Source organism: Cherax quadricarinatus, chromosome 9, assembly GCF_038502225.1.
Source record: "Cherax quadricarinatus isolate ZL_2023a chromosome 9, ASM3850222v1, whole genome shotgun sequence".
Classification (NCBI taxonomy): Eukaryota; Metazoa; Arthropoda; class Malacostraca; order Decapoda; family Parastacidae; genus Cherax; species Cherax quadricarinatus.
Window position 1 is genome coordinate 3,022,405 of NC_091300.1, and position 23,871 is coordinate 3,046,275.

The 23,871-nt window shown below is 40.2% G+C and overlaps 1 protein-coding gene across 3 annotated transcripts; it reads left to right on the forward strand.

Moving 5' to 3' along the window:
- Positions 1-886: 886 nt before the first annotated feature.
- On the forward strand, positions 887-23,631 carry LOC138852485 (endoplasmic reticulum-Golgi intermediate compartment protein 3; the record flags this gene model as incomplete). Of its 3 annotated transcripts, none has more annotated exon segments than XM_070083469.1 (5): positions 887-1,000; positions 6,838-6,940; positions 12,464-12,589; positions 17,983-18,141; positions 23,512-23,631. In XM_070083469.1, coding segments are annotated over 3 exon segments (382 nt in total), but the record flags the coding sequence as incomplete, so codon positions are not given.
- Positions 23,632-23,871: the final 240 nt, after the last annotated feature.

Below are 23,871 nucleotides of genomic sequence, written 5' to 3' on the forward strand. Positions count from 1 at the left end.
ACTAGCTAACTAACCAACTAACCAACCAACCAAGAACTAACCAATCAACTAACCAGCCAACTAACCAGCCAACTAACTGACTAGCTAACCGGCTAGGTAACTAACTAACCAGCTAACTAGCTAACCAGCTAGGTAACTAACTAACCAACTAACTAACCAGCCAACTAACTAACCAGCTAAGTAACTGACTTACTAGCCAACTAACCAGCTAAATAGCTAACCAACCAACTAACCAGCCAGCTAACCAGCTAGGTAACTAACAAGCCAACTAACTAGCTAACCAGCTAGGTAACTAACAACCCAACTAACTAGCTAACCAGCTAGGTAATTAACCAGCTAACTAGCTAACCAGCTAAGTAACTAACCAAGTAACTAACCAGCCAACTAACTAACCAGCTAACTAGCTAACCAACTAAGTAACTAACTAACCAGCCAACTAACTAATCAGCTAACTAGCTAACCAGCTAAGTAACTAACTAACCAGTCAACTAACTAATCAGCTAACTAGCTAACCAGCTAAGTAACTAACCAACTAACTAACCAGCCAACTAACTAACCAGCTAACTCGCTAACCAGCTAAGTAACTAACTAACCAACTAGGTAACAAGCCAACTAACTAACCAGCTAACTAGCTAGGTAACTAACCAACTAATTAACCAGCTAACTAGCAAACCAGCTAGGTAACTAACCAGCTAACTAGCTAACCAGCTAGGTAACTAACCAACTAACTAACCAGCAAACCAGCTAGGTAACTAACCAACTAACTAACTAGCCAGCTAACTAACCAGCCAACTAACTAACCAGCTAACCAGCTAGGTAACTAACCAACAACTAGATTTCCGGCGCAATACGAGCCTCTGTTTTATTTTGACTGGTGTTTGTTTATAAGGTTTGTTTACGTGGTTGAGGTTTGGAGGTTCCTTGTGATGACATTGATCTTTCTGGGGTCGTTTCTGCGTATAAACGCGTTAAAGTGTTGCCTACGGGAGTGTATCGCGAGGTACATATGGTTAGGTATATGTGGCATATGTGTGTGTTATGTGGTGGTAGTGTGGACCACATGATGTGTTTGACAGCTGGGCCGCCGGCACCAGACACTCCCACACGTTTCTTGCCAGAAATAACCTGGAGTTTACCTGGAGAGAGTTTCGGGGGTCAACGCCCCCGCGGCCCGGTCTGTGACCAGGCCTCCTGGTGGATCAGCGCCTGATCAACCAGGCTGTTGCTGCTGGCTGCACGCAAACCAACGTACGAGCCACAGCCCGGCTGATCAGGAACTGACTTTAGGTGCTTGTCCAGTGCCAGCTTGAAGACTGCCAGGGGTCTGTTGGTAATCCCCCTTATGTGTGCTGGGAGGCAGTTGAACAGTCTCGGGCCCCTGACACTTATTGTATGGTCTCTTAACGTGCTAGTGACACCCCTGCTTTTCATTGGGGGTATGGTGCATCGTCTGCCAAGTCTTTTGCTTTCGTAGTGAGTGATTTTCGTGTGCAAGTTCGGTACTAGTCCCTCTCGGATTTTCCAGGTGTATATAATCATGTATCTCTCCCTCCTGCGTTCCAGGGAATACAGGTTTAGAAACCTCAAGCGCTCCCAGTAATTGAGGTGTTTTATCTCCGTTATGCGCGCCGTGAAAGTTCTCTGTACATTTTCTAGGTCGGCAATTTCACCTGCCTTGAAAGGTGCTGTTAGTGTGCAGCAATATTCCAGCCTAGATAGAACAAGTGACCTGAAGAGTGTCATCATGGGCTTGGCCTCCCTAGTTTTGAAGGTTCTCATTATCCATCCTGTCATTTTTCTAGCAGATGCGATTGATACAATGTTATGGTCCTTGAAGGTGAGATCCTCCGACATAATCACTCCCAGGTCTTTGACGTTGGTGTTTCGCTCTATTTTGTGGCCAGAATTTGTTTTGTACTCTGATGAAGATTTAATTTCCTCATGTTTACCATATCTGAGTAATTGAAATTTCTCATCGTTGAACTTCATATTGTTTTCTGCAGCCCACTGAAAGATTTGGTTGATGTCCGCCTGGAGCCTTGCAGTGTCTGCAATGGAAGACACTGTCATGCAGATTCGGGTGTCATCTGCAAAGGAAGACACGGTGCTGTGGCTGACATCCTTGTCTATGTCGGATATGAGGATGAGGAACAAGATGGGAGCTAGTACTGTGCCTTGTGGAACAGAGCTTTTCACCGTAGCTGCCTCGGACTTTACTCTGTTGACGACTACTCTCTGTGTTCTGTTAGTGAGGAAATTATAGATCCATCGACCGACTTTTCCTGTTATTCCTTTAGCGCGCATTTTGTGCGCTATTACGCCATGGCACACTTGTCGAAGGCTTTTGCAAAGTCTGTATATATTACATCTGCATTCTTTTTGTCTTCTAGTGCATTTAGGACCTTGTCGTAGTGATCCAGTAGTTGAGACAGACAGGAGCGACCTGTTCTAAACCCATGTTTCCCTGGGTTGTGTAACTGATGGGTTTCTAGATGGGTGGTGATCTTGCTTTTTAGGACCCTTTCAAAGATTTTTATGATATGGGATGTTAGTGCTATTGGTCTGTAGTTCTTTGCTGTTGCTTTACTGCCCCCTTTGTGGAGTGGGGCTATGTCTGTTGTTTTTAGTAACTGAGGGACGACCCCCGTGTCCATGCTCCCTCTCCATAGGATGGAAAAGGCTCGTGATAGGGGCTTCTTGCAGTTCTTGATGAACACAGAGTTCCATGAGTCTGGCCCTGGGGCAGAGTGCTTGGGCATGTCATTTATCGCCTGTTCGAAGTCATTTGGCGTCAGGATAACATCGGATAGGCTTGTGTTAATCAAATTTTGTGGCTCTCTCATAAAAAATTCATTTTGATCTTCGACTCTCAGTCTGGTTAGCGGCTTGCTAAAAACTGAGTCATATTGGGACTTGAGTAGCTCACTCATTTCCTTGCTGTCATCTGTGTAGGACCCATCTTGTTTAAGTAGGGGCCCAATACTGGACGTTGTTCTCGATTTTGATTTGGCATAGGAGAAGAAATACTTTGGGTTTCTTTCGATTTCATTTATGGCTTTTAGTTCTTCCCACGATTCCTGACTCCTAAAGGATTCTTTTAGCTTAAGTTCGATGCTTGCTATTTCACTGACCAGTTTCTCCCTGCGCATTTCAGATATATTGACCTCTTTTAGCTGCTCTGTTATTCTTTTCCGTCGCCTGTAAAGGGAGCGCCTGTCTCTTTCTATTTTACATCTACTCCTCCTTTTTCTTAGAGGAATAAGCCTTGTGCATACATCGAGTGCCACCGAGTTAATCTGTTCTAGGCATAAGTTTGGGTCTGTGTTGCTTAGTATATCTTCCCAGCTTATATCAGTTAGGACTTGGTTTACTTGGTCCCACTTTATGTTTTTGTTATTGAAGTTGAATTTGGTGAATGCTCCCTCGTGACTAGTCTCATTTTGTTGGTCTGGGGCTCCATGCATACATGTCTGAACCTCAATTATGTTGTGATCTGAGTATATTGTTTTTGATATGGTGACATTTCTTATCAGATCATCATTGTTAGTGAAGATGAGGTCTAGTGTATTCTCCAGTCTAGTAGGCTCTATTATTTGCTGGTTTAAAATGAATTTTGTGCAGAGATTTAAAAGCTCGTGTGAGTGTGAGTTTTCATCAGAGCTGCCTCGTGGTGTTATTACTGCAACAATATTATTTGCTATATTCCTCCATTTTAGGTGCCTTAAGTTGAAATCCCCCAGGAGCAAGATGTTGGGTGCAGGAGCTGGAAGATTTTCTAGACAGTGGTCAATTTTTAACAGCTGTTCCTGGAATTGCTGGGATGTTGCATCCGGAGGCTTGTAGACTACCACAATGACTAGGTTTTGGTTCTCGACCTTTACTGCTAAAACTTCCACTACATCATTTGAGGCATTAAGCAGTTCTGTGCAAACAAGTGACTCTGCAATGTACAGGCCAACCCCCCCCTTTTGCCTGTTCACTCTGTCACATCTGTATAGGTTGTAACCTGGGATCCATATTTCGTTGTCCAAGTGATCCTTTATGTGGGTCTCAGTGAAAGCCGCGAACATTGCCTTTGCCTCTGCAAGCAGTCCATGGATGAAAGGTATTTTGTTGTTTGTTGCTGGCTTTAGACCCTGTATATTTGCAAAGAAGAATGTTATCGGACTTATCCCCTCGAGGGAGGTTCCTTGAAGCTGGCGAGGGGCTCTTGATCTTGGGAATTGGATCTGTGCTCCAGTTTCCTGAATTAAGCCTGAATACCTTCCATCTTTCCCACCTACAGGCACTGTATAATCCTCCAGGTTTAGCGCTCCCCTATGATTATTATAATAATAGTTTTATTTCTTATGAGCATGTGTGGTAGTTACAGTGGCTGGTGTATATGATACACTTGTACACCATTTGGGTATATTTATTGTGGCAGCATTTTGCCAATGAGTGGGTTCGTGACGGAGCCACTAGTTGGCAAAACGATTCTGTCCTCCCCGCAACGGAGGTTCTGTAATGCCAGTGAGGAGCTCTCAATCTGATGAATTGGATTAAGAGCCCTATCCTTCCTTGGATCGAACCTAAATGCCTCCCAGGCACTATATGACCCCTATGAGACACATAAGGGGGATTACCAACAGACCCCTGGCAGTCTTCAAGCTGGCACTGGACAAGCACCTAAAGTCAGTTCCTGATCAGCCGGGCTGTGGCTCGTATGTTGGTTTGCGTGCAGCCAGGAGCAACAGCCTGGTTGATCAGGCACTGATCCACCAGGAGGCCTGGTCACAGACCGGGCCGCGGGGGCGTTGACCCCTGGAACTCTCTCCAGGTAAACTCCAGGTATGAGTTTAGTGGTTCCCTATAAATATAATAATAATCCACCCCAATGTAATTAAGTCACTTTGTGTGACTTTCTTGGGTTATTCTAGTTAATATATACATATGCTGCTATGTATGATAATTTATGTAACTATTTATGTATACCTATACCTGAATAAACTTACTTTTGTGTACCTGTTCCTAAATAAACTTATTTAAATATACCCAAATGTTGTGGAAGTGTCTCGTTCATCAACTTGTTGGATTTCTGAACCATTTATATTCAAATACAATAGTTAGGATTACATTTCATCTGGTTACAGTTTTGATACAATTATCATACAATTATGATTTGATACAATTGCATGTTCAAATGGAAGCCACTAATTTTGCTAAGCATTCCTAGACATGGTAGAATATGCCAGCATTGTGTAAATAAGACACAATATAGAGGTTATGACATGAAAATGTTTCATCCCCTGGGACTGATAAGTCGCTGGTGGACAAAACGTCTCCATATGTAAAATGCCACGACTTGCATGTTGTATCTTATTCAAACACTCCCACATGTTAGGCACCTTCACCATGGACAGTACAGCACAAAATCAGATTGGAAAATTTTTATCTCATGGCTGAGTTGACAGCGCCTGGTATAGGTAAAAACGTTAAGCATGTTTCCTTACACCTGCTGTCTCTCTTCACCTAGCAGTAAGTAGGACCCTGGGTGTTAGTTGACTTTTATGAGTCGCATCCTGGGGAGAAGATTTAAGGATCACAATGGAAATAAGACAAACAGTCCTCAGTGATACACTGAGTTTCCTGACTAACCCTCTGGGTTAAAAATCAGAATAATGGGCTCTAGATCTAAGGAATTGGACTTCTCCCCTTTTTTAGATTGAACATGATTCCCCCAGATGTTTTATGACCTATGGGAATGGGAGGCAGTCAGGTTTGTCGATTCCTTTATAGGGCGGTTTAGGGGCCACTGACAGCTTGTACCATATTGAACCCTGCTTCCCAATATCTGGGGAAGAGGAAGATATCTTTTTGTTTATTGACTTTGAGGGTTAATAACTGATAACCAAGTAAAGTCTGGATGTTGTAGAGGATTGTTGTATTCCCAATGGCATTTTTAGTCCTCTTCCTCAGGATGTGACCCACACCAGTTGCCCAACACCCAGGTATCTACTTACTGCTAGGTTACCCAGAACAACAGGTGAAGGAAACACCCAATGTTTCCACTCATGCCAGGGCTCCGACCCGGATAACTCAAATGTGGGAACTGAAGCGACTACCAAGTCATGAGACAATAAACCCTTGACTTAACAGAATAATGTGGGCGAGATTGGGTGGTCAGTAATGGGGATTTGTGGAAGATAGAGATGAGATTGTTTTGCCATGATTGTAACAACAACTCAGTTCCGGGTCATTGTTTACTTTTTCCTGGGACAGAAATAAGCTAATCTTTTGTATTAGAAATAACATCCATGCTAGCTATTCCACAGAAAAAAATTAGTTATACCTTGTATTTGTTTTGGAAATTGTTTATTTAGGTGATAATAGGCAAGATAAGAATGTCATTGATTGTATAAATTCTTTTTTATTAAATGAGTTTTGCAATGGATGCAAGTTATATTTTAGAGAAATAGTAATGAAGCTAGACCAGCTATACAACTGCCAGTTACATTAGGTTAAGTAACATTAGGCTAGTTTAAAATATATCTTCAAAGTTTGAAGTAGTATTTTGATTTTCATATTTGGAGTTACAGTATATATTTGTTACTATTCTAGTAATAAATGGCAGAAATGTGCAGTGTTAGGTAACTTTATTGGGGAAATGTTTTGCTCACAAGGGTGAAATATTTTCTTAATATAGTAACCTAACATGACATTTGTCTGTCTTATGCATGTCAGTATTATGCACTGTAGTACTTTATTTTAATCTGTTCCAGTAATGCTGTTCAATATGTACCTGTCTTAGGAGGCATGGTTAGATATGTGTAGTTTTAATTTTAGCGTATTTTTTAGGATGATGTGAAATCTCCATGAAAACCACCCCAGTGGTGCATGTTTGTAAAGGAGTTGTTCCACTCTTGGTGACTGCAACATCATTCACAACACTTCTTTTGGAGTGAGTACAGCACAACATTGCCATGATAGCTGAGGGTAGTGGAGCTTTACTGTGCATGCAGGAGAGTTGTAACACTTAATTCAAGAAAATAGATATAGATGATTTGGTTTGTTATCCTATTAAAATAATAGATTATGTCAAACCTTAACTGGAATTCCTAATTCACATTTTACTTTGTCTCCTGTCATTGTTCTTGGCTGTGCTGAAAAAGAAATCAAATCAAAATCAGAAAGAGACAAAGTAGAAGAAAATCACAGTGCAACAATATTTAAGAAACATGACTGTAGGCCATTTTTGCTGAAAAGTGTTGTAAAAATATTGAAGAAAACCATTACAAAAAAAAAAAAAAAAAAAGAGATTGTAACACTTGGTGAGGAATAATCTACTGACACTTTAGCTTTCAGTCTAGAAATTCCTGTACGTATATCAATTCTATTTAGCCATTATGGCAGTCGCAGAAATTGTTCAACAAAAAATAGATAGCCAGATTGCATTTACAGTAAATCCTCAACTTAAAAACACATTTGGGGACCTCCTGAATTATGTTAACCCTTTGAGGGTCGACAGGATATACACAATACTACCTCTCATGTTTGAAACTCGTTCTCAGGGTCGGCCAAATTAAAAAAAAAAAAAAAAATTTTTTTTTCTTATGAAAAAATAGTTTTTTTTTTTTCTAAACATTATAGGCTAAACAAAAAATTTTACTGTCAATACTTACCTAGATATGGAGGCGTGAAGTTTGCCAAAATTGAACAACATCTGGTAACATCGCCGACTGCCGTCACCCGGTATTTTTCTATTTACTTTTTTATGTACTATTTTCAATTATTTTTCAATTTTTCTTTTTCTGAGTAACTTTTATGGCCTCTGAGGCCAACATGATCAGTATTTTGTAAGTTATTTCTTTTTCAATACTACACAATAAGGGCGTAAACACTGTTGTCATTATTTTGTTTATAGAAAATATTTACACAAACAAACGATATGAAATGTTGTTTATTACTATTTTTCTATATTTTATATACACATATACAGTCACAGGGAATGTTTCTAGAAGTTCTGCAGCCTGTGGAACTCTTTGAAACATGGTGTCATGCACAGTGGTGTTTTACACTCCTCACACATAAAACGAGTGTCTCTGCGTTGTTGTGGGCGTTTTTTTGTATGTGCACAGACGTAACACCTCTTCTGAGCCTTTTTCTTGAAAGCAGTAGCAGGCAGTTTTACCAGGAAGTGATCACCATGCTTCAGACGAGCAGGTAGTTGTTGATAATTTGGTGGGCGGTCAATTGCAGGTGCTGTTCCTTGGTACTTGAATACTATTTGTCTGATGACAGACAAACAGAATTTGCCATACTGTGGTTTGTTTCTGGTCCTCATCTTATACATATTATAAGCATTGAGCATGGAAATGTCCAGAAGATGGAAAAACAGTTTGATGTACCACTTATAACTCTTGCGAACACAATCAGCAAACCCAATCTGCATGTCACATTTGTCCACTGAATGCATGTTGAAGGTGTAATCAATCACAGCTGCAGGTTTTAGAATGGGTTCATTGCTCTCTCTATGCTGCCTGCCACTGTCTGCCATTTCATTAGGGTGAACTGATGACAACAGTGTGACATCTCGTTTGTCATGCCACCGAAATGCCATGATGTCATTGGCAGCAAACGCCTGCACCTCACCTCTACGAGTGCCAGCGTCAAACCTGGGCATATGTTTCCGATTTGCACGCACTGTGCCACACACATCTGTCATGTTCACTCGCAAAAAATCACTGAGTGAGGGGCTTGTGTACCAGTTATCTGTATATAATATATGCCCCTTACCAAGGTATGGTTCTATCATTGTTCTAACCACATCACCTGAGATGCCCAATAACTTCCTGGTATTTTGCAATGTATAACTTCCAGTGTACACAATAATATCCAATACCAGACCACTGTAACAATCACAAAGCACAAACAACTTTATACCAAAGCGTTTCCTCTTGCTTGGTATGTACTGCTTGAAAGAGAGTCTTCCTTTGAACAGAATCAAAGACTCGTCAATTACAAGCTTCCTGAAGGGATAAAAATGCGTACTGAATTTCTCTTTCAGATACACAAACACATTCCTAATCTTATATAACCTGTCAGTTCTGTCAGGCCTGGTTTTGTCTGAGAAATGAAGCATACGTAACATTAGCACAAATCGATTCACTGGCATTATATCACTGAAACCTGGGGTTGCAATCAGGCGGTCTGTTGACCAGTATGATTTCACTTTGTGCTTATACACATGTGGCATAAGCATTATTGTGGCAAAGAAAAGATACATCTCAGCCACAGTTGCCTCCTTCCACTGGTGTAGACGTGATTTTGGTGAAAGTAATGTGTTTGCCATGGTGTACTCGTAGTATGTGTTGCTTTCCATGACAATACTTTCCATCAGTGGTTCGTCAAAGAATAACTCGAAACATTCCAGTTCAGTGGCATTGTTCCCAAGTGTACAAGATGGCCGTATTCCACTTTGGCTGTCATCAAACTGGTGGGCATTTGGAACAAAATTGACAGCTTCCTGCCAATCCCAGGTGCGGTCTGCTGGTGGGTACTGGACAATGACAGGTGGTTGTGGTTGTGGAGGTTGTGGTTGTGGAGGCTGGTGTGGTGGGTGGGTGGGGGATGGTGGCCTTTGTTGTAGATCAGCTGAGGCAGCGGCGTGGGTGGCAGCGTGGGTGGCAGCGTGGGTGGCAGCATGGCCCACTGCTGGTGCCTCACCGCCGGCACCACTACCACCACGCACATTTTCCATCCCAATTGCCACATTATCATCGTCATTTTCACTCTCTGTTCCTGTTGTACAGCCACGGGATGTACTCCGAGATGCACTCCTTCCCCTTGGAATAGCATATGGCACACTACCAGAGCGCATATATCGTCGTATATACTGACGCTTCACTGGGGAATATTGCACTTCACTATCACTACTGGAACTAGTTTGAAGAGCTTGTAGTTCATATTCACTATCACTATCATCACCCATGTTCTCATCTGAGTCTGGGATTTGGGAAAATAGAAGTTTCCTCTTGGATTCTGGTACAACTGAACGTGAACAAGACGGCCCAGCACCAGAGGTGGAAGGCTGAGGGTCGTCTGGGTTTTCCTCACTATTACTGATATTATGGTCATTAGTTTCGGTCAAAACCTCACCAAAACCTTGAAACTCATCTTCACTGGCACTTCCATCTGTATTAGAACTGTCACTGGGGAACAAAAGTGTCCCAATTCGCCGAGGAGTGAGGAGCTTCTTACCGCGAGGCATGGTGGACATTGTTTACTAAGATGGTGTTCCCACAATGCACCACTGGGTCCCAGATTTTTTTTCTACCGCACACCGACCACACAGACCCATTCTCTCACATGTAGGCCTACCAGCCTGTTCCCGCGAGATTTGACGGCGCTAGAATTTGTGCGTACTAGTATGTCAAAAACCCCTACGCGTAAGACGTACTAGTACGTCCGAAACCCTCAAAGGGTTAATAGTGATATTGGAACACTTCTGACAAGACAGTGATTGAATAAATAACTATGAATGTGTTTCTTTATAGGTAGTAGGTTGGTAGACAGCAACCGCCCAGGGAGGTACTACCGTCCTGCCAAGTGAGTGTAAAACGAAAGCCTGTAATTGTTTTACATGATGGTAGGATTGCTGGTGTCCTTTTTTCTGTCTCATGAACATGCAAGATTTCAGGTACGTCTTGCTACTTCTACTTACACTTAGGTCACACTACACATACATGTACAAGCACATATATACACACCCCTCTGGGTTTTCTTCTATTTTCTTTCTAGTTCTTATTCTTGTTTATTTCCTCTTATCTCCATGGGGAAGTGGAACAGAATTCTTCCTCCGTAAGCCATGCGTGTTGTAAGAGGCGACTAAAATGCCGGGAGCAAGGGGCTAGTAACCTCTTCTCCTGTATATATTACTAAATGTAAAAGGAGAAACTTTCATTTTTCCTTTTGGGCCACCCCGCCTCGGTGGGATACAGCCGGTGTGTTGAAAGAAAAGAACTATATATTTACATGATTTTGATAATTTGAAAAAGTGCAGTGACATAGGTGATGAAATTTATTGTTGATAACTGTTATGTAATGAAAGAAAGCCAAAATCATACCATGTAAAGATTATATATACAGTGGACCCCCGCTTTATGATCAGCTCCCAATGCGACCAATTATATAAGTGTATTTATGTAAGTGCATTTGTATGTGTATGTTTGGGGGTCTGAAATGGACTAATCTAATTCACAATATTCCTTATGGGAACAAATTCGTTCAGTAATGGCACCTGAACATGCTTCTGGAATGAAATAATATTGTAAGCCGGGGGTCTAATGTATATTGACAGGATTTTGGAATGTCATATACAGAAAGGGATCTAGGAATTACTCATATAAGTGAAATTGTGAAACATACTTATGCTACATCTAGCTGATCACAAAATGACTTTCAAAGGTATGGATGGAGTGATGCAGAAAATGCTTGTTACAATATATATTCTGCCAAAAATTGGAATATTCAGCTGCTGTGTGATGTCCACTTAAAAAAAACATGGATCAGAAGTCCAAGGAAGAGCTACAAAATGGGTTCCAGAGCTATAAAAATAGTTATGACGAAAAGCTGAAAACACTAAAGATGCTCCATGCTCTCTGATAGGAGAAAAAAAGGAAATAATAAGAACGACATATAAGAATGAAGAAGTTTTTAGTTTGTTAACATAGAAAACAAAAGACTACAGATATAAATGAAAAAAAAATTGTGCCTAAGGGATATTGGGAAATATTTCTTTACAAATAGAGTGGTAGAGGATACACAGGAAGTAGTTAAAGCACTACAACCACTGGAAATTTAAAAAAAAATTATGTAATGACCATATTAACTAGGACTGAACATCATGAGCATAGCTCTGCTCATGTATTTACAAATAGATACAGTAATTACAAATAGGTAATTACTGGTGTCTGGTATACTTCCATTAAATGTGGGTCTCGAGTTCCGTGTAGGGCCTATCATAGTCCATTATTTGATTAGGAAATCTGGTTTCATTATTTGTTCATGGTGTATTTGATAGCTTTTGCATCATAGCTATTAGGCCTTTGCTTGGTCCCATAGAATTCCTTGCTTTTCAGATTATGACTTTCAAGACAATATGAAATTTCAGTTTGTGTAGACAAGAGAGTGAGGATCATGAACAGAGGTATTAAGCTTTTAAGTTAAGCGGGGCATTGAGTAAAGCGTGAGTGTATGGCTCTAGTTAGGGCTCACCATAATGTATTTCCGTAGAAAATTAGTAAAATATTTATACATTGATTGTTGAGAGTTTAGTAATTGGTGCCTCAGTTCAGTCTCTAAATATTCCTCAATTTTTAGAATGAAAAATAAATAAATAAAATTAATTTACCATTGTGTAGCATTAATAATTATCTATATATACAAACTCATAAACTGTTCTTGACTTGCATTTACTTCACAGATATTCAGTGAACAACAAGGAGCATGTGGTCCACATTTAAATCCCTTGCTGACAGACTGAGGCAGTTTGATGCTTACCCAAAAACTCTGGAAGATTTCCAGATTAAGACCTTTTCAGGGGCTGCTGGTGAGTTGCTTTTGTAAATTAGTAAATATATAAACAGATAATGTTTTATTATGAAATGAGTTATGTGTTATACTTAACTTAATCCCAATTCAGATTATAAGCTGTTTGTTTTTACATATTCAGAATTCATTGAATGTAAATACAGGTCAAACTGTTCAAATGGTATGAACTAAATTAACATAAAAAAAAATTGCATATGTTGTAGCATGCGCTGAAAACTTATAAATAGAAGTAGATCTTTATTTTCATGAGTTATCAAGAGAAACCTAAGGAATAATATAAAGAGAATATACAGGTGTGGTGCCGATTTTCTTGCACCCTTGGTTACTAGGCCTTGCTGAAATTTCAGTTTCACTGCCCTAACAGAGGTCACATAATAATAATAATAATAATAATAATAATGGATTAAAGTAAAGGTTGGATGCGAGAAGTGGGTCATAATAAGCGTGTATGCACCTGGAGAAGAGAGGAATGCAGAGGAGAGAGAGAGATTTTGGGAGATGTTAAGTGAATGTATAGGAGCCTTTGAACCAAGTGAGAGAGTAATTGTGGTAGGGGACCTGAATGCTAAAGTAGGAGAAACTTTTAGAGAGGGTGTGGTAGGTAAGTTTGGGGTGCCAGGTGTAAATGATAATGGGAGCCCTTTGATTGAACTTTGTATAGAAAGGGGTTTAGTTATAGGTAATACATATTTTAAGAAAAAGAGGATAAATAAGTATACAAGATATGATGTAGGGCGAAATGACAGTAGTTTGTTGGATTATGTATTGGTAGATAAAAGACTGTTGAGTAGACTTCAGGATGTACATGTTTATAGAGGGGCCACAGATATATCAGATCACTTTCTAGTTGTAGCTACACTGAGAGTAAAAGGTAGATGGGATACAAGGAGAATAGAAGCATCAGGGAAGAGAGAGGTGAAGGTTTATAAACTAAAAGAGGAGGCAGTTAGGGTAAGATATAAACAGCTATTGGAGGATAGATGGGCTAATGAGAGCATAGGCAATGGGGTCGAAGAGGTATGGGGTAGGTTTAAAAATGTAGTGTTAGAGTGTTCAGCAGAAGTTTGTGGTTACAGGAAAGTGGGTGCGGGAGGGAAGAGGAGCGATTAGTGGAATGATGATGTAAAGAGAGTAGTAAGGGAGAAAAAGTTAGCATATGAGAAGTTTTTACAAAGTAGAAGTGATGCAAGGAGGGAAGAGTATATGGAGAAAAAGAGAGAGGTTAAGAGAGTGGTGAAGCAATGTAAAAAGAGAGCAAATGAGAGAGTGGGTGAGATGTTATCAACAAATTTTGTTGAAAATAAGAAAAAGTTTTGGAGTGAGATTAACAAGTTAAGAAAGCCTAGAGAACAAATGGATTTGTCAGTTAAAAATAGGAGAGGAGAGTTATTAAATGGAGAGTTAGAGGTATTGGGAAGATGGAGGGAATATTTTGAGGAATTGTTAAATGTTGATGAAGATAGGGAAGCTGTGATTTCGTGTATAGGGCAAGGAGGAATAACATCTTGTAGGAGTGAGGAAGAGCCAGTTGTGAGTGTGGGGGAAGTTCGTGAGGCAGTAGGTAAAATGAAAGGGGGTAAGGCAGCCGGGATTGATGGGATAAAGATAGAAATGTTAAAAGCAGGTGGGGATATAGTTTTGGAGTGGTTGGTGCAATTATTTAATAAATGTATGGAAGAGGGTAAGGTACCTAGGGATTGGCAGAGAGCATGCATAGTTCCTTTGTATAAAGGCAAAGGGGATAAAAGAGAGTGCAAAAATTATAGGGGGATAAGTCTGCTGAGTATACCTGGTAAAGTGTATGGTAGAGTTATTATTGAAAGAATTAAGAGTAAGACGGAGAATAGGATAGCAGATGAACAAGGAGGCTTTAGGAAAGGTAGGGGGTGTGTGGACCAGGTGTTTACAGTGAAACATATAAGTGAACAGTATTTAGATAAGGCTAAAGAGGTCTTTGTGGCATTTATGGATTTGGAAAAGGCGTATGACAGGGTGGATAGGGGGGCAATGTGGCAGATGTTGCAAGTGTATGGTGTAGGAGGTAGGTTACTGAAAGCAGTGAAGAGTTTTTACGAGGATAGTGAGGCTCAAGTTAGAGTATGTAGGAAAGAGGGAAATTATTTCCCAGTAAAAGTAGGCCTTAGACAAGGATGTGTGATGTCACCGTGGTTGTTTAATATATTCATAGATGGGGTTGTAAGAGAAGTAAATGCGAGGGTCTTGACAAGAGGCATGGAGTTAAAAGATAAAGAATCACACACAAAGTGGGAGTTGTCACAGCTGCTCTTTGCTGATGACACTGTGCTCTTGGGAGATTCTGAAGAGAAGTTGCAGAGATTGGTGGATGAATTTGGTAGGGTGTGCAAAAGAAGAAAATTAAAGGTGAATACAGGAAAGAGTAAGGTTATGAGGATAACAAAAAGATTAGGTGATGAAAGATTGAATATCAGATTGGAGGGAGAGAGTATGGAGGAGGTGAATGTATTCAGATATTTGGGAGTGGACGTGTCAGCGGATGGGTCTATGAAAGATGAGGTGAATCATAGAATTGATGAGGGAAAAAGAGTGAGTGGTGCACTTAGGAGTCTGTGGAGACAAAGAACTTTGTCCTTGGAGGCAAAGAGGGGAATGTATGAGAGTATAGTTTTACCAACGCTCTTATATGGGTGTGAAGCATGGGTGATGAATGTTGCAGCGAGGAGAAGGCTGGAGGCAGTGGAGATGTCATGTCTGAGGGCAATGTGTGGTGTGAATATAATGCAGAGAATTCGTAGTTTGGAAGTTAGGAGGAGGTGCGGGATTACCAAAACTGTTGTCCAGAGGGCTGAGGAAGGGTTGTTGAGGTGGTTCGGACATGTAGAGAGAATGGAGCGAAACAGAATGACTTCAAGAGTGTATCAGTCTGTAGTGGAAGGAAGGCGGGGTAGGGGTCGGCCTAGGAAAGGTTGGAGAGAGGGGGTAAAGGAGGTTTTGTGTGCAAGGGGCTTGGACTTCCAGCAGGTATGCATGAGCGTGTTTGATAGGAGTGAATGGAGACAAATGGTTTTTAATACTTGACGTGCTGTTGGAGTGTGAGCAAAGTAACATTTATGAAGGGGTTCAGGGAAACCGGCAGGCCGGACTTGAGTCCTGGAGATGGGAAGTACAGTGCCTGCACTCTGAAGGAGGGGTGTTAATGTTGCAGTTTAAAAGCTGTAGTGTAAAGCACCCTTCTGGCAAGACAGTGATGGAGTGAATGATGGTGAAAGTTTTTCTTTTTCGGGCCACCCTGCCTTGGTGGGAATCGGCCAGTGTGATAATAAATAAAAAAAAAAATAATAATAATAATAATAATAATAATAATAATTCACCAATTATTTCCCAGTAAAAGTAGGCCTTAGACAAGGATGTGTGATGTCACCGTGGTTGTTTAATATATTTATAGATGGGGTTGTAAGAGAAGTAAATGCGAGGGTCTTGGCAAGAGGCATGGAGTTAAAAGATAAAGAATCACACATAAAGTGGGAGTTGTCACAGTTGCTCTTTGCTGATGACACTGTGCTCTTGGGAGATTCTGAAGAGAAGTTGCAGAGATTGGTGGATGAATTTGGTAGGGTATGCAAAAGAAGAAAATTAAAAGTGAATACAGGAAAGAGTAAGGTTATGAGGATAACAAAAAGATTAGGTGATGAAAGATTGGATATCAGATTGGAGGGAGAGAGTATGGAGGAGGTGAATGTATTCAGATATTTGGGAGTGGACGTGTCAGCGGATGGGTCTATGAAAGTTGAGGTGAATCATTGAATTGATGAGGGGGAAAAGGGTGAGTGGTGCACTTAGGAGTCTGTGGAAACAAAGAACTTTGTCCTTGGAGGCAAAGAGGGAAATGTATGAGAGTATAGTTTTACCAACGCTCTTATATGGGTGTGAAGCATGGGTGATGAATGTTGCAGCGAGGAGAAGGCTGGAGGCAGTGGGGATGTCATGTCTGAGGGCAATGTGTGGTGTGAATATAATGCAGAGAATTCGTAATTTGGAAGTTAGGAGGAGGTGCGGGATTGCCAAAACTGTTGTCCAGAGGGCTGAGGAAGGGTTGTTGAAGTGGTTCGGACATGTAGAGAGAATGGAGCGAAACAGAATGACTTCAAGAGTGTATCAGTCTATAGTGGAAGGAAGGTAGGGTAGGGGTCGGCCTAGGAAAGGTTGGAGGGAGGAGGTAAAGGAGGTTTTGTGTGCAAGGGGCTTGGACTTCCAGCAGGCATGCGTGAGCGTGTTTGATAGGAGTGAATGGAGACAAATGGTTTTTAATACTTGACGTGCTGTTGGAGTGTGAGCAAAGTAACATTTATGAAGGGGTTCAGGGAAACCGGCAGGCCAGATTTGAGTCCTGGAGATGGGAAGTACAGTGCCTGCACTGTAAGAGGGGTGTTAATGTTGCAGTTTAAAAACTGTAGTGTAAAGCACCCTTCTGGGAAGACAGTGATGGAGTGAATGATGGTGAAAGTTTTTTCTTTTTCTGGCCACCCTGCCTTGGTGGGAATCGGCCAGTGTGTTAATAAAAAAATAAAATATATATATTTCTGACCCACTATGGACTGCTAGAAACAAAATTAAACAGTATACATGTAAATGAAACAGGTTTATTAATCACTGTACTGACAAAGGCTGCTTCTTGAGTACTAAATTTTAAAATTTTACTGAGACTGTAATCACAAAGGTCTGGAAGTTGAGGGTTGTCAGTATTACCGTTTATTGCGCAGTTGATTGTTCTATTATGGATTTGTGATGTTGCAGGGAAGACATTTGGGGTACTTGAAGTTGAAACCACAAGATTTTCAGGTGTAGGCTTATTGCTATGAGACATTCTTCTTGGTATTTTATTAAATATGTCATCCAAGTGAAATTGTTTCTTGTGCTTTGATCTTTCTCTGTGTAATTTTTCATGCATCAAATAAAAATTGTTTTAGCCATTTGATTAATTCACCTGACTTCTCAATTAACTTGTTAATAGTAAGTCTTTCAGCTACATCTATGTCATTTTCATCACTGTTATTCTGATCACTTTCATTGTTTTTATGAGGATTCAGAACAATGTCAATAATTTCAGCGTCAGCACAGTGACCACCAACGCATACTGTATACATATCTTTGTGACTGTTCATCCAGTCTGCCAAATTTTCTTCATTACGCTGACCTTGTTACTGACAATCCTGTTTCATTCATCAGTCTCCTAAAGTAGTTTCTTTAGGCTTGTGTTATATGTTCAGTATTTGCACTTTTTTTTTTTTAACATGTTGGCCGTCTCCCACCGAACCAGGATGACCCAAAAAAGAAAGAAAGAAACACTTTCACCATCATTCAACAAATATCGACTACATAAGCAGCTAACAGGCTTCTTATATTTTTTAACAGTGACCATTGTGGCTGGAATAATTATGACCTTGCTCTTCCTGTCGGAGCTGCATGACTACCTCACCCCGAAGATTGCAGAAGACCTGTTTGTGGACACTACAAGAGGAAGTAAACTCAGAATCAATTTAGATATTATCTTCCCAAGTATTCCCTGTAACAGTATGTATTTTTCTTTATTTTCAGCTATACGATCATTATTTGCGTTATGCCTTTTTCTTTTGAATTCATTATCCGTATGTTTACATCAATAATTTTAGCAACCCTATCCAACTTTTAAATGTTGTTATTCACATGTTTCTTTGTATTTTTGCTCTTATTTTATGGCATGGTCTTAATAACTATTTTATATTTTTAAGCTGTTAATCTTTATTTGTTGTTATAATGCCCTATTGCATTAGATACTGGTTACCTTGTGTGTTTTAAATTATTCTAGTTTTTTTTAGCTATGCTTTTAGACTACCAAATAATGTACAGTGGACCCCTGCCTTACGAACGCATCGCGTTATGTTAAATCCACCATACAAAGCATCGACACCATGCCCAGCCCTTCTAGGGCAGGGTAGGTGCCTGAGCCAGAGCTTGCTGCTCACAAGACTGTCATTCCCATTAGCTCCCTTGGGGCGGGTATGGCAAACCAGAGAGGCCTAGCTTGTGGCTAGGCCTGGGGACAGTTGATCCCGAAGATGAGGAGGTACTTGTGCCTCCTCCCATGGGAGACTTAGGTCTCAGACACTCCCTAAAGAGGGAGCCAAGTCCGGGCCACCACTTGGAAAAGGCCCGGGCCGGGAGAATACCGGCTAATCTTTAATAATAATAATAACCATACAAAGCATTTGAAAACAAAAATTTTGCCTCGCCTCACAATAAAAAACTCGCCTTACGTGATTCATCCAGGACGCGTCCAATGTGTGGCCTCAGCGCCAGTGTTTGCAAGCCAGCCAGTGTGGTCGCATCTTTGCATACATTCGGTACATTTCACATTATCCCATTGTTTTTAGTGCTTGTAACTGCAAAATAAGTCACCATGGACCCCAAGAAAGCTTCTAGTGCCATCCCTTTGGTAAAAAGCCAAGAATTAGTATGGAATTGAAAAAAGAGATTAAGGAAATGTGTGCAAAGTGGGTTGAACTGCAAACCTTTACGGATGAAAATCACCCTGACACAGCTACTGGAAGCCGTGTTGGCAACTTGTACAATGACAATGTTATGGCCCATTTTAGGAAAGTCTTAAAGGTCCAGTGACTCTCGAGCTGGTCCTAGCGGCTTAAAAGAAGGGAAGTAACCCCGGAAAAGGACTTGCTACCTCAAGTTCTAATGGAAGGGGATTCCCCTTCTAAACAATAACTTCCACACTCTCCACTCCTCCCATCCCATCAATCATCACCAGATCTTCAGTAAAGGTAAGTGTCATGTATTCTATTCTTAGTAGAGTAGTAATTGTGCATGTCTTCTTCAGTTTGTGTGTATTAAAATTAATATTTCATGTGGAAAATTTTTTTTTTCATTGGGGTGTCAGGAACGGATTAATTTGAGTTCCATTATTTCTTATGGGGAAAATTAATTCGGCTAACGATAATTTCGGCTTACGATGAGCTATCAGGAACGGATTAATATCGTAAGGCGGGGTTCCACTGTATTGGTATTGCACATGGTTACCACAAAGTTTCTTGCTAGTTTCATTTCTTTGTTTTTTAAACAAAAAAGTAATGAATAGGAAGATGCAGTTTTCTGAATGTGTTAGTTGAACTACTAAAGCTTTTATACAGCTTATGCACCTGGAATATTGCTGCACACTAACAGCACCTTTCAAGGCAGGTGAAATTGCTGACCTAGAAAATGTACAGAGAACCTTCACAGCGCGCATAACGGAGATAAAACACCTCAATTAGGGAGCGCTTGAGGTTCCTGAACCTGTATTCCCTGGAATGCAGGCAGGAGAGATACATGATTATATACACCTGGAAAATCCTAGAGGGACTAGTGGGGAACTTGCACACGAAAATCACTCACTACGAAAGCAAAAGACTTGGCAGACGATGCAACATCCCCGCAATGAAAAGCAGGGGTGTCACTAGCGCGTTAAGAGACCATACAATAAGTGTCAGGGGCTCGAGACTGTTCAACTGCCTCCCAGCATACATAAGGGGGATTACCAATAGACCCCTGGCAGTCTTCAAGCTGGCACTGGACAAGCACCTAAAGTCGGTACCTGATCAGCCGGGCTGTGGCTCGTACGTTGGTTTGCGTGCAGCCAGCAGTAACAGCCTTGTTGATCAGGCTCTGATGCACCAGGAGGCCTGGTCACAGACCGGGCTGCGGGGGTGTTGACCCCTGGAACTCTCTCTCCAGGTAAACTCCAGGTAAATAGTGGCCCTTAACCCTTTTACTGTCGCAACCCCATATCCTGAAGTGTCTCCTGGTGTCAAAAAATATTTGAAAAAAAAAAATTCTTGTAAAATGATAGAGAATCTTTTCCGATGGTAACGACACCAAAAGTACGAAATTTGATCAAAAACTTACGGAGTTACGCTCTTGTGAAATTAGCAACCTCGGCGATTTTGCCCACTTTGAGCCCTATTTTTGGCCAATTACATTGTTCCAGTCGACCAAACTCATAGCTATTTCTTTAGAAATCCATTTGTTCTATCGATTGAGTACAAGAAACTGCCCATTTACCGATTTCAACTACCCAATAAAGTGGTCAGAAATTGGCAATTTGGCCAATTTCATGCAAATTAAAAATTAAGTCCGTTTCAAAATAGGGTCCAGAATGAACAATGCAGACATTCCTGGCACTAAAATAACATTTTCTCTGTTCATCAGTGATGTCTCCAGGCCCCTGTTATAATACTCTTGCTTTCTGTTTTGAATTTTTATTCACACAAATAATAGAAGATTAACTGTTATGCAGACTACTGCAATGTTGTAATAATTGTATAAATAATGTCAACCCATTGGTGACTGCGTATTAGAATGGCTAGTTGGACATTTATTGGACAATGACATCATTTGTTTACTCTTGAACATCATCAAAAATCGAACATTTCTGCCACTTTGAGCTCCATTTCAAGATCCTTTTCATAGTAAAACCAATCAAAATAACTTCTATTTCTAAGATACGTTTTCCATTCTATCAAATGAGACCAAGAAAACAAGAATACAACCATAAATACTATACGAAAATACACCTCAAAGTCGGCATTTTAATCCAAAAACATGGTCAGTTTTTTTTTTCTCATTATGCACTGTGTGCTGCAGGATTTTTTTTTTATACTGTGCACACTGACCACACCGACCCATTCTCTCACATGTGGGCTTACCAGCTTTCTCCTGCTTGATTTGAAGCCGCTAGAATTTTTGAGTATACAGTGGACCCCCGGTTATCGGCCGGTTTTTCGGCGCTCGGTTATCAGCCATTAATTTGGTTATCAGCCATTTGGGAGGCATCCACCTGCCGGCTGGGGCCGCTTGCAAGTCAGTTTGGCTTTGTCTCTGGGCGAGTGAGGAAGCTTCTGCTCATTCATCCAAACATTTTGTTATAATCCTTTGTTTTTGTGGTTATTGATCGAGTACAACAGCAAAATAAGCAACCATGGGCCCAAAGAAATACATAGTATATGAAAACATACAATGTTTATATGCGATGTATATTTAATAATAATCACTGGTACATTAAATGTCTTATTTTACATTAATATAGACATTTTCATTAATCCATGTATTATATCTTCTTCAAAATTATGTAAGAAACATGTTATGTCGCATATAAACATGCAATGTTTATTATATGCAATGTATATTTAATAATCACTCTTTGCCACATAAAATGTCTTATTTTACGTTAATATAGACATTTTCATTAATCCATCTATGATATTTTCTTCAAACTTATGTGAGAAACACATTACATATCATGTAACATATAAACATAGCATATAAACATGCAATATTTATATGTTATCGAGTGGAGAGTGGGATGGAGAGTAAACATTACATTTTCTCTGATGCAGTGTCAGAGAAAACTGAATCTGGCGACTGGTGCAGTAACCGCCCTTCATATGCATTTGTTTACAATTCTTGGCATGAATTATTCATTACTTCTCCCTTTGTTTATGATGGCATCTAAAGGTAGTTGTTAGAAATGATTAAACTCAGTGAACATGATAATAATATGGCTGTGTAGTGTAATAATATGGCTGTGTATTGTAATATAGCTGTGTAGTGTAGCCTGGGGGGGGTACATACGTGTACTGTACCTACATCTACCGCTACCTACACTGACTTCCTACAAATAGATACTACTCACCTTTTGCCCTACATTAAGACTCCAAATATTTTAAGGTTAGTAATGAATGTATTTGAGCAGTAAATGACAGATTAAAGAGGTGTGTGCAATGTGGACTAGGGTGCAAGCTTTTGTAGAGAAACACCACCCTGACCAAGCTGAAACAAGCCGTATCTGCAACATGTTCAGTGACAAAACCCTGTCCCACGTCAGGGAAATCTTAGAGAGATGCCAGAAACAGACCTCTATGGACGGATTTGTTGTGAGGCAGGGGTCCAGTGACTCTCAAGCTGGTCCTAGGGGCATTAAAAGACAAAGAAGGGAAGTAACCCCAGAGAAGGCTTTGCTACTTAGTCTTTATGGAGGGAGATTCCCCTTCCAAACACTAACTCCTCTTTCTTTCCTCTTCCCTATCTTCCAGAAGCCAGCATTAGCCTTCAATAAAGGTATGTGAAACTTACATAATTATTAAAAAAAATTATTTTTTGTGAATATTTTTGTCTGGAACGGATTAATTGTATTTCCGTTCATTCTTATGGGAAATATTAATTCAGGCTCTGATCCACCAGGAGGCCTGGTCACAGACTGGGCCGTGGGGGCATTGACCCCCGGAACTCTCTCCAGGTAAACTCCAGGTCCAGGTTTTCAGCCATTTCGGTTATCGGCCGACCTTCTGGAACGGATTACGGCTGATAACCGAGGGCCCACTGTATGTACGTCAAACACATTGGCTCGTAAGACGTATATATACGACCAAAACAGTCAGAGGGTTAATACATCTAACCCAGTGCCATTATTTATTCTAACAGAATGTTTTAACAGCTTCCTGTATCTAGAAAAATAACATTAAACAAACCCCTACAAAAATTCTAGTCATGATATCAGGGGAAATATGGGAGCCATTTGATGGGTTCATTATACCCATAGCATCTGCCAGGGAACTTGATGTTACATTAATTGCATTTTTCATATCTTCTGCCATGTTGTTATAATAAAATTTTAAATCAGAAACACAGTATTTCTTTCTATACACATCTCACTACCAGAAAATCAAGGTGATTTCATTGGCTGTTACCTTCTTTCCATCTACTGTATTACGATGGTCATATATTTATGCACAAATTTTTTTTTCTTGAGGTTCGTAACTGTATTCAGAAACTTTTGCATCACTTAAAATTTCTACTTTTTCTGTATTTTTATTTTTGTTTTTGTTTTTTGTTTTTATGGTTTTTATCTACTTTCAGTGTTGAGTCTGGATGCCATGGACTTAAGTGGAGAACAACATGTGAATATTCACCACAACATATATAAAAGGAAACTTGACCTAGAGGGCCGCCCTATTCAAGATCCAGTGAGACAAGAACGTTAGTTAAAATGCTCTCCAGTGATGTATTTCATTTTGAAGTACCTAGTACATAGACTTTTTTTTTATACTGCCGGGTAATTTATTGAAGTAGTGTTTCAATTTTTTTTTATTCCTTTCTTTATTGTAACAGATGTACGTATATGTCAGCTCTACACATGAAACCATCGTAAATCTACATTATGAAAAGTATAAATATGCACATCACTCGTTGCACTGACAATTACACAGTTTGAATTCC